This window comes from Balaenoptera ricei, chromosome 3 (genome assembly GCF_028023285.1).
Source record: "Balaenoptera ricei isolate mBalRic1 chromosome 3, mBalRic1.hap2, whole genome shotgun sequence".
In the NCBI taxonomy this organism is placed as follows: domain Eukaryota; kingdom Metazoa; phylum Chordata; class Mammalia; order Artiodactyla; family Balaenopteridae; genus Balaenoptera; species Balaenoptera ricei.
The window spans coordinates 30,149,550-30,161,686 of NC_082641.1; the positions used below are offsets into that span (position 1 = coordinate 30,149,550).

General features: G+C 42.1%; 1 protein-coding gene across 1 annotated transcript in view; it reads left to right on the forward strand.

Moving 5' to 3' along the window:
• Positions 1 to 8,345, forward strand: part of SPEF2 (sperm flagellar 2) — a 174,163-nt gene extending 165,818 nt beyond the window's left edge. Inside the window, exons 34-36 of the mRNA XM_059916221.1 lie at positions 1,195 to 1,434; positions 1,632 to 1,754; positions 8,155 to 8,345. Of these exons, the coding sequence (XP_059772204.1) occupies positions 1,195 to 1,434; positions 1,632 to 1,754; positions 8,155 to 8,244 (453 nt within the window). The 3' untranslated portion in view covers positions 8,245 to 8,345. The remainder of the gene's footprint in view (positions 1 to 1,194; positions 1,435 to 1,631; positions 1,755 to 8,154) is intronic.
• Positions 8,346 to 12,137: the final 3,792 nt, after the last annotated feature.

The window sequence follows — 12,137 nt, forward strand, 5'->3', positions numbered from 1 at the left end:
GCCAGTCAACATTCTGAAAATGCCCATTTTTCTATGGCAAATCATTGAATATCTATTACCTCATCATCAGAAACACACACACACATTTATAACAGTAAATACAGTAAGTACAAATCTACTGTAAAGAATTTGAAAAATACAAAACAAAGTGAAAAAGAAGTCACCTGTTGGACCAATCAGAGGTAACTACTTTCAATTCTTTAATGTACCTGTTTCTCTTTTTTTCATTTATAAGTATAGATATATAAGAAAATGAGGATCCTGGTATATTTATTATTTGTGTTCTGTTTCCTTTCTGCACTCATCCCATGAGTGTTTTCTCGTGTCACGCAGTATCCTTCTAAACCAAAATGTTCACGGCAGCATAGTATTCTGCCACAGACCGACACTATCACTGATGTCACCATTCCCCATTTTTGGAACCATAGGTTTTCTATTTTTGCTGTAAGTAACACGGAATGAACATCCGTATACAAAAGTCTTTGTGTACATGAATATTTCTTTAGAATCAATTCCTAGATCAATAATTATGGTATCAAAGGGTAGGCATATTTTTCAGGCTTTTGATACGTAAGAAATTCCATCAGAAACAATTTACTCTTTCCCATGTTCAGAATGCCAGTGTCTGAGTTCATGGCTCTTGGCCGAGTGTCAACGAACAGCAATAAGAATCCCAATCTGTCTGTATTCAATTTGTCTTCTATTTTACCTTCTGGATGTTTAGTCGGGTTTAACCTCCAGCATCCAAACAAACATTCCCAAAGCTTCTTAGAATCTGTCAAGCTTGAGAAATTAACTTGCCCACAACCTCTTGACTGCAGGCAATTTCCAAAGCAAATCCTGTTCAGAAATCTGGCTTCATGTGTAGAAGTCCGACAGTGGTTACACAAATTCATTCCACTGCCCTTTCTCTGAGGAATGCAGTGTATCTGGCAGGGTAGTAGGCAGCAGTCTGTATGGAGGTGAGAAAGACACCCCTACACTGAGGCCTCTGTCAACTACCAGCAGAACTGGTCTGGGATTTCAACATGATTTCCAGCGCAGCCAGCATATTCTATCCTAGATTTTGTTTAGCTAGTTTGCGGTAGGCACTATCAATCATCCCAGGGCATAAAAAGTGCGGGACCAAACTGGTGTTTTCTAAATCTCTCTATTCCTGGAAAGACTTCATGTTCTCTTCATTGAATTGCACAGACCTCCTCCTTTACTGATATGAGTCCCATTGAGGAATATCCTGAACTTGAGGACAATTTTATAAGTGAAGAAAAGGAATTACAAGAGGAAGGGGAGGAAAAGGAAGAAGAAATCTCTAAAAACGCGAACACGGAAATGATTTCCATGGAAGCACTACTCAAAGTGTTCCGAGGAGCAAACGAAGCACGGGACGCTAACAGATTTGCCAGCCACCAAAAGGCAGAGAACATGTATTCAGAGGTTGGTTAGATTATTTCATACAAGGGGCAACCTGTACCCAAGAAAAGTTTCCCTCAATTTTGAGCACATGTTCATAGAATTTCTCCCCAAATGTATCATCATATAGAAATTATGATGATTCCTTTAAAAAACAAAAATTTTTAACATTATCAGGATTGTAAAGTTAATCAACTTTTTTTTTTTTTTTTCCTTTTAAGGGCTTCATAAAAGTATTTCAGGACCTAGGTTCCAAGAATCTGGAGCCAGTTGAAGTTGCTGTTCTTCTGAAGCATCCTTTTATTCAAGATCTGATTTCAAGTTATCCAGACTATAAAATCCCTGTGAGTATTACGCAAAGGTACTAATGCAGTCTTAATTTGGTTGAGTTCAGGTTCAGGGCTTGGTGGGATATCACAAATGTGGAGGAGCAGAAGGGGGGAAGAAGCTGGGCTAGGCTAGCACAGGGTCTGAGGAAGCTAAACTGGTAACAGCGTCAGGCCAGAAAGGCCAGCCCTCAGTACCCAAATGGCAGCAAGTTCAGACAGAGTAGAGGTGACGATCAGTGCATTGGTACCATGATAGGACTATCAGTATATGGCTAATACTATTAGCACTACAGATAGGACCGCCAGTACTAGGGACAGTACCACGGAGCTGCCCCACCGGGACCTGAGGACTTGGGTCTACCACAGAAGGCTGGAGGTAGATGGCAGTTAAAGCTGGGTGGGTGGCAGTATTCATGTTCTACCTTATTCCAGCCATCGAATGGCCCTGGCTTATGATTGAAGAGTATGGAAAATAGAGTCCCCCTGCCAAAGAGAACTAAGGGGACCATGATCCCCAACCAAGTGCTGATTTATTCACCGTACTCTAATCATGGTACACATTGTCTCTGTAGCTCATGCAGTGACAGTGCTTATGAAGGAATGTGTGAGGGTTCCCTCAGAGAAACTGTTCAAGATGGGAAAACTGAGGACAAAACCTAAAGAGACCGGACCAAGTCAGCAGAATAAAGGAAGGAAGAGAGGAAGAGATGTGTCTCAGAGCTACCTTAACCACACACATCTCAACCACGCGTGCTGAATGTGCACCCACCGGGCAAGTCCCGGGTCCCCAACAGTAAGGGCTACAGAAAGCAGGGGGTGACCCCTTTCAGAGTGTGGCAGGTTGCTACAACCCTCTCACAAGCCTCACACATTTAACAGCGTGAAGTCTTCCTATTTGCCTCCTGTTAGTTGTTTATTGGACTACAAAGAGTTTGCTGAGTTTAAGGTAAAAACGCTTTCACTTTGATAAGATGCAAGTGATCTAAGAGGCGTTTCTCCTGACCCCTCAGTGATAACCTGCTATGCCCGGAAATCAGACTATCCAGGCTTAAATATCTTTGTACCTACATTTATTTGTTCTAAATTGATGATCCTTTTTACATTTTATTACTTCTGTTGGCAATAATTGAAATTGATTTCTAACCAGCTGGCAGACACTAAGCACTTCCAGTAGTGAAGTATGATGATAGCATGTAAGAACATAGTTTCTGGAATCATAAAGTCATGGGACTGAATCTCGGATCCACCACTCACTAGATACCTGACCTTAACTTTCTCTTGACCCTGGCTTTCTCATCTGTTAAATGGGGATAACACCCATTCCTAATTCAAAGGGTTGTGGAAAGGATTAAAGGAGATGGTGCCCCTAAAGCACTGGGCACAGTATCTGACACATGGCAAGTACTACAGAAACGACGGCCGTTAGGATATCTATTCAATACTGAGCACTTACCACTGAGGCTAGTAAAATAAGTTTCCATGCGAGACAGCAACATGAGTACCAGACTCAGTTGCTGCTCCCAAGCAAATTCCACTTCTGTCTGCAACAGAATTTTTACTCACAGGAATTCCATCAATAACAGAATGATAGAAGGTAAACCACACCCAAGCGCAAAATTACAGGATTTCAAAACATAGGACTTTCTGTGCTAGAAACTGAGTCTTCAAAGATGGCTGGGGTTTAAGAAAGTTGAGAGGGTGCGGAGAGAAGGTCTATGTGGATTTTGCTGTAGGGGTGGAGAGGAGACCACATCCTGGGTGGAAAGAGAGGCCCGGGGGAAGGTATGGAAGCTGGGCAGCATGGAGGAGTGGAACCCCACTGGTTGAAGAGCAGAGAGCAGGCTGTGAAGGACTTGGAGTGACCCCGTTGAATTAGTAAGATCAGGCCAGATTGCAAAGAACCCAGACACCACATGGGGAAATTTAGTTTCAATTTGAAAAGCGACGGAGAATGGCTAGGCTTCTGAGCAGGGGCATGAGGTGATGTGAATTTCTTCATCCCTAAGTGTTTCTTTGCCTCTTAATCATATCATATCATTTTGTCTCTACATTTAACAGGCCTCTTTTTTAAATTATTCGTGTCTCTTTATTTAAACAGGCCCCAAATATTTGGAAATGTGGTTGGCAATGTTCTAAGCCATTGTACTCATACACCCCACAAACATTTACTCTTCACATTGAGACTGATACGTCACAGGTCCCTTTTCGGCATCTTATACTCCATACTTTCATTCATAAGGACCAACTTCCTTCCCCACTTAGGATGAGGAGGGGATAAGTCAGTGTGACCCTGGAATTAGTGGGGACGGAGCACATCAGAACCAGACAAAGGGTGGAGAGAGGTGGGTGGGTGGGTGTCACAGAAAGGATGGACAGCAGTCTGCCAGCTGTGGGTGTCTCCCTGCTTTTGCTTTCCTCTGGGCAACCGTCATTCTGTGTGAGATGTGTTCCAGAAGCCCATCACTTGAGACTGCATTTCATCCTACACATTCTGTTCCACATTTCAGGGAACAGCCCTATTTTAAGCCAGTAAAATAATGTTCAAATCCTTAGAATTATATATAATAGGGTTTATCTTACATTACCAAGAACAATTAGGACCCTAAAACGATGCCACGCTTATTTCTTCCTATAATGGGAGAAGAAGTCCCTACAAAGTCAAGACGATTTGGGGAACATTCTTACTTCTGGAGACTTTAGAATGACTTAATATGATTGACTTGCAGAGAAGATTCTATTGGCACTTTGCTGAAAAAAGAAACCCACCAACAGATGACTGACTGCCTTCGAAGTTAAGTCCCTTGAAGATGTGTTCTGACGCCCAGGGAAAGCTGAAGTCCACAGGGCTCTAGTTCGTTTGCATATTTCCCTCATTTTGGAAGGAGTTTTATCAACTTGTGCCCCAGCTGAAGCACTCCTGACGTTTCTGAGCAGCACAGGACCGACTCCGTTGTGGCAGGATGTCTGATGTTCTGGGCTGCAGCCCACTATATTCCAGGAGCACCTTGATGCATTGATGACCAAAATGACCTCTGCACATTCCCCAAATCCTCTCTGGTGCACAGACCCCTCTGGCTGAGAGCCCCCCAGCTGGAGGGTATCTGACCTCCCATGAACCAGCCTAATAGCTCAGGTATCACCTGATACTCTAACAGTAGAAAAAGAGTTCATCTGTCTGTCTGTCCAATGGTTCATTCCTTATTGCCAAGGTGCTTCTGCTGAGTCAGCCTCTTCAACCCTCCCCATCCTGGTCCTTCGCATCTCCTCCCTGTCGCTCCAACCTGGAATCTCATGAGAGGACAGTGGACCACCCGCTATCATCTAATCCGGGCGCTTTCATCTGATTGTGACCCAAGGAGAGCTGAGCCTTGGACCTGAAAAGCCTAAATGTGATGTTTGAAAAGGAAAGAGGTTCTCTTTCCAGTAAGGTGCTCTATTCTCATTTTCACTAAGCAAATAAAGAAAAGAAAGAAAGGGAAAGAAAAAAAAAAAAAATCTCTGAAGACTCAGTTACCAACACTCTCGTCCTGTCATCATTTTTTTGCTCCAGATATCCATGTACAAGTAAATAGATCACATTTTTAAAATGAACTTTAACCACAGTGATGTTATTTGAAGATCTTTCAAGATAAGTAGAGCAAAAACTAGAGTGTGGTTTTTCAGGTTAGAATGTTGTTTGCTGCTATAAACAGTGGGAAGTGAAGGTTGTCGCCTAACAGCTCTGTGTTTACAAGGTTCATGTTTGGAAGCAGCACGCATTTTAAATACATGTGAAAAAAAAGCGAGTGTGCGTAATTATTTTGATATGTTGTATTTTTTGCTCCTGCTGGCGGGTGACCTGGCTTTGCGGTTAGGAGAGCAGAGTCAAGAACCACGCTGATTAGGTTCACACTTAAGAACTGTGTGACCTTGGGCAAGTGACCTCGTAGTGCCTTGGTTTCCCCATCTGTAAAATAGGCTTAATTATCAAACATACCTCACAGGGTCCTTGTATGGATGAAATGACTTAATCCATATAAATTGCTTAGCTCCGTGCTTGGTAGATAGAAAGCACTCAATACATAGTAATTATTATCACTGTAATTATTACTGCTGGTCTGCCGGTGGTTGCAGCTCACAGGAAATATTCTGAGCCGTGCAAAATTGTACATGAATGAACTAAAAAGCTGGCATTTCAACTCCTGAATTCAGTGTCTGCTCTTTGGAAAGAAAGGAGGCTTTCACTGGTGCAGTGCCATGATGACAGAGGGTCCAAACCAAAGTCCCAGAAAGCCCCATGTGGTCAATTCCTATGCAGAAGATCCAGATTGTGTGTTGGATTCTATAGTTATTTAATCTAAAGTCACTTATTTAACTTCAGTTTCATAGATCTTTTACAGAGAGGTTATTTTCAAGGAACGTTCCTAAATTGTTAAGAAAATGCTTTGGTTAAATGTAACAAGATCAATGAGGACACTGTCAGTGGGTGGTTAGTGAGGAAAGTCAATTAATTTCCTCTGATAAATAGATTTACAAGTATAAATGGACATTGGATTTTCTATACTAATCCAGCCAGTGCAGTTTCTTGTGATGCAAACATATGCTGAATAAATGTAGATTTCTTTTAACAAGCCTGTACATCGAGCATACAGCCTTAAAATTAAGGGTTCCAGTCACTAGGAGATAAAAATAAATCTTTTCATGTTAAAATCATAATGTCACAGGAGAATTTCTTAGAAACAAATGAGTCAGGACCCAATTACATGAGGGCAAAATACCTATAAATGTAAATGTAACTGGAAGGGACACAGTCTTCAAGGTATCTGACTTTAAGATATACTCCAACCATCTCCTTTATGTTTATAACAAAACATGATGGCTGCTTTGGCGCTTTGTGTTTTCAAGGCACCCATGTCAAACACTTCCAGACTCTCTCAGGCTTTTCTCCACTAACTGCTACTGAAAACTATGGCCCCTGATTTCAGCTATAAGTCTAGCCAATCTGATTTAAATACTAGAGTTTATAATTTTCCCCCTTGCTCTGGAGTGTCAGGTAATCACAGGACAGCTCATTCCTCAATCCCCAAGTTAACAGTCCCTAGTCAGCATTAGCCATTCACAAACAATATGCTATGCAAAGAAGACATGTTAGTAAGAGCTGTGGAGGGTAGGACCAGAATGGTCAAGGGCGAGCAGCTGTTCTTTTTCACTTAGCTCACCTAAGATTGACTTTTGGCTGTAGGAGATCTGTATTTTCAAAGAACAAGCTCTTTCAAGAAAATGATTCACTATGGTTCCTGGCAGTGACTGATTCAGCGATGTGTGCGTCCCTCAGCAGGGGGTCCGTTCAGACGCTGAACTAACTCATGTTTTCATGAGTAAAATGACTATGGTCAAATAGAAACCTCTGGGGCTTCCCTGGCGGCGCAGTGGTTGGGAGTCCGCCTGCCAGTGCAGGGGACGCGGGTTCGATCCCTGGCCCCGGAGGATCCCACGTGCCGCGGAGCAGCTGGGCCCGTGCGCCACAGCTGCTGGGGCTGCGCTCTGGAGCCCGTGAGCCACAAGTACTGAAGCCCGCGCACCACGGCTGCTGAATCCCTGGAGCCTGTGCTCCGCGGCGGGAGAGGCCACGACAGTGAGAAACCCACGCACCACAGGGAGGAGTGGCCCCGGCTTGCTGCAGCTGGAGAGGGCCCGCTCAAAGCAGCGGGGACCCGGCGCAGCCAAAAATAAATAATTAAATAAATTTATTTAAAAAAAGAAACCTTTGGAACTCAGCTCTGAAGAAAAGAAACATATCCATAAAGCACTTTCCTAAAAAAAAAACAAAAAACTGCATAAATATAATTCTACATTTTTCACACGTGCTTGTACCCCTTCTACATTGTGATAATGTCTTAAATTTATTTTGAAAACATCTGTGATTTAAAATGTAACATAGCTGGGTATTTTAAGTGGACAAAAAACAGATCAATCTCTAATATTAAAAAAAAAAATAAAAAACAGAAATGAGATAGTCCCCCCACCCTCAAAATAATCTGCTGTTCTAAAATTCTACAAATCTGCAGACATGATTAACTTGGCATTAGACTTTTCCTTTAATAGAAGGTGGATACTGTTTGTTATTGATTGATAGGGAAATAATGTTTTGCCTTGCCCATTATTGACAAACTCTGCTTTTTACAAATGTTATTTAATCTGATATGACAACTCTGTTATTAGATATTATTAGATGAGGAAATGGAATCTCCAAGATCTTTGCTATCTTTCCAAGGGCACAACTAGTAAGTTGCAAGGCAGGATTCAAGCTAAATAGAGAACAATTTTCTCAAAGGAAAAAGCAACTTACTGTTTAATCACTGCCACATATTAGGTGATCATTAATTCTAACTCATTTATTAATATTTGTGACTTCTCTTTGAATCTCTTCTCTTAGGATGTTAAAATAATTCTCCAAAGGAGTGAGCATGTACAAGGAAGTGATGAAGAGAGGTCTCCTTCAAGACTCACAGAGGAAAAGAAATGAAGACAAGAGAGGGGCATGAATCTTCCAAACATCAAATGTAAACATGGTGTTTGTTGTATACATTGTCATCATAAGTGTAGTAATGACCCCTACCAGGCTATGAGGGGCACGGAAAAGGGAGTCTTCCTTAACTCGGAGAATATTCTGTAATAAAATTTAAATTTCCAAGCAAAAATCCAAAGTAAGGAAGAGTGCATTTTGAAGTGATTCTGAAAATAAAAGGCACCAGAACAATATGTTCAAATATAAACATACACATTAAGTCATGAACAGTCCCTGTGAGGAGTATCTACATTAGGCAGGTACAGTGAAAATTCCCCCAAAGCTCCACGTCAGGGCAGCGTGGCTGCATGAAGTTTGTCATTCTTGCTCCGTAAAATTCCAAGCTGTATCTCACTAGCCAAGGAGAAAGCTGTGTTATCAGCTGCTGGTATAGTCATGATCCTATTATCTATTCATAATTCTTTATTAATAGAATATATTTCTTGTATACATAGAGGTACAATTATAGCACTTGTATAAATTAGTGACTCAAATTCAGTGATACTTATCTGAAGAAAGTGATTTTGTTTTTGTTGTTTTCATTGCATTTTTAAGTGAGCACTGATGTATTTTCAGTGGCTGAGCCTCTGTGAAACCCCCTCTGGGTCTCCTCTCTGGCTGCTCCTTCTGTGGACCTTTGCTGGACCCTCCTCTTCTACTCAGCCTCTAAGAGTTGGAGGGTCCCAGCACTCAGCCTTCTCTGTCCACAGTCAATTCCTGGATGAGTCATCCATTTCCAGGACTTTATGGGGCCAAAGCTGAAGTTTCTATTCCCGTCTTCCCCCCAAATCCAAACTTCTCTCTTACTGTCCACTTGATTACCACAGGAATGGCTTATCATCATCACAAACTCAACATATCCAAGCCAAAGAGAGTGAGCCTTCACGTCACCCCTCTGCTCCAACCCTCTATTGGAGTCCCATCTCGTGTAGAGTCTGGTCCAAGTCCTCACCTTGATTTTACCCCTCGCTGCCTGTCTGATCTCATTTCCCGATATTCTCCCCCAGCCCGCTCTGCTTAAGCAACAATTGTACCTTGTTGACCCTGGAACACAACAGACACATGCCTGCCTCAGGGCCTTTGCACTTGCTTTTCTCTCTGCCTGGTCCCAAATATCTGCATGGCTTGCCCCCTGACTTCCTTCAGGCCTCTGTTCAAATGACACTCTGTCAGCAAGGCCTTCCCTCAACACATAATACAACATAGAAATAACCCACCATCCCCATACCTCTCATGCCCACTTTAATTTTTTTTTTCCATTGCACTTATCAACATCTGACAAATGCATGTTTACTCTTTTGTTTGTCTGTCACTCCACTAAGTTGTAAGTTCCATGAAGTAAGGGATTTTGTGTATTTTCTTTATTGCTATGCTCCTGAACCTAAGACTAAAATCATAGCCAGCTTTAAGTTGCATTATAATACATTTGTGCAAAACATGTAGAGGTATCACATTTTGATTGATCCCTAAAAAATTGAGCCATCCAAAGACAATTTCAATTGTCAGTGAGAATTATATTCTATTTCTTGAGAGTGACACATTGCCTAAATCTGCTTCTTGTGGGTCCCATTCCCAGAACCCTCGTCCTCAAGATGATGGCGGATGGTGATGCAGAAGCTTAGGAGGTGGAGAAGAAACCCAGCCAGAGATTTCACAGTTTCACCTTAGCTGATTCACTCGTAGTTCTAGTTATTCTAGAGAAGGGAGCTGAGGAACATCTGAAAATAGGATTGAAATAAATAAGATATCATGATAAGGACACAGGCAGCCAACCAACCCACATTTTATTAAGGACTGAAGAAGACAAGGCAACATTACATTGCACTAGAAAAAAATTAAAAGCGGAGACAATGGCTCTGTAATAATGCCTTATATTTCCTTGTAATTTCTTGCTGTAATAATGTTCTTGCACAGTGTATTTAACGAAGGAAATTGCAGAATTTCCCTCCTGAGGCCCATTGTCTCATCTGAACTGTAGGAGAGCAACCCACACAAAGGTCTCCCTGGTGGGTATTTGCCACCATGTCAGTCTCCAGTCACCATCAGGATGGAGCCGATCTGGTGGTGGAACATGACCTAGAGATGTAAATGGAGCTCTCGCACTGCAGGTTCTGGAGCAGGCAAGGGTGGAACTTCACACTGAAAGCAGAGACTGCCTGGGATTCTGCCAGAAGAAGAAAGAATGTACTGGAAGCTCCTCTCCCCAAGAGCCTTCCAAGTCTTATAATTCTAGTGATCACCCAACCATCTTCAGATCATTCTGAGGCTGCTTTTGCCCTGCACATTACTATGTCCTCCAGCTATTGCTTTTGTGAGATGGATCTGAGGTCTCTGATCTCGGACTCTGGATACACCATCAAGATACCTCTCTTAATGCAGCCCAGGATGTCAAAGCCATTGTGTATGGGCATACGCACACACACACACACACACGAACCCACACCTGCAGATTTTGAGGAGTCTGAGGTAACCAAAAGAAACTGATGACTTATATTAAACTTACAAATAACTAAAGCTTCTAAGCCTTTGTTTCATGTGCTCTAGTTCAACCACATTTCCACCTATCTTAACAGAGGCCACTTTTTAAAAATATTAAAGTACAGGTATTTACATATAACCCTATTAAATTCATCTTTCAAATATGTTTTTGTATTCTATTGTCATGGTGTTAAAAGAAAATTTATAACCCAATTCTACCATCTAGTACACGTGTACTGTCTACTTACATGGTGGCGTAGCTGTCCTGGTCTCAGAGCCCTGGGACAGGAAGGGTCCTCACTCCCTCCTGGGAAACTCCTGGAGCCTCGAACCATCTGCCCTCTCCTGTGGCAGCATCTGTGCTCCCCTGCAAGTCCTCATCTAATTTAAAACAAAAGAGTTCATCTGATTTTAAATCTCCCAAAGGAGGCTATCCCTTTCAGGACTCTGTGCATTCAACCCAAATACCAATCTTGAAAAGCCAACCGTCAAGAGGCCATCATGTCACATGATGAACAGCTGAGCCAACCTTTCTACCAGGCAATGGTTCTGACGTACATCATTGCACTTTTGGTGTATGTTAGATGACAAGATTCGGGGATCACCCAGAACTCATTTTAAAACTGTCAAAAAATAATATAGTATTTCCTATGAAAAGAAAGGGAAGCTGATGCTATTTTCTTCTAAAATAAATATATCACCAGTGATGTCTCAATGAAGGGATTACCTGGGTAAAGATGGTCAAGGAAACACAATGTCCGTTAACGCATGGTACAGGCAAAGGGTTAGGGTTCCGGCACACCTAAGATGAATGAGAGAGCAGTGAAGCTGGGGAAGTTCACTACTTTACCACGAATTTTTCTTCTCTTTCTTCCCCTGTATAGGTCTCCTCATCCTTCTTGCCTGGCTGTCAATGTCCACTTATTTCAAAGATCCATTTCTTCCTCTTTAACAAAGACTGATATTTTAGACTAATTCATGAGAAAAACCCAAAAGGGGGCCACAATTTCTTCTAAATCATAGGTCAAGGAGGTATCAGCATGGACTGCTTGAAACAGCTACTTCCAGAATCACTTGCTGCCAACATAACATTGGCCTCAGTGGACGTTCACATCGTCCATGCCCACCTTCTCTCCACCCTCATCCAACTCACACACCAAATTGTCACCCTCTTCAACATCTCCCACTATTTGCACCATCTCCTCTCTTTTTGGAACTAAATATGACTATGTTCTCCAGCTCTCGCTTCTATGAGATGAATCTGAATCTTATCCTAGTTGCTCTCCTCTGGACAGCAATGTGACATTTTACAGGGTTATTCATGATATCTTCACGCTATCCTTGGGAACAAGGTAAACAAATATGGACTGAAT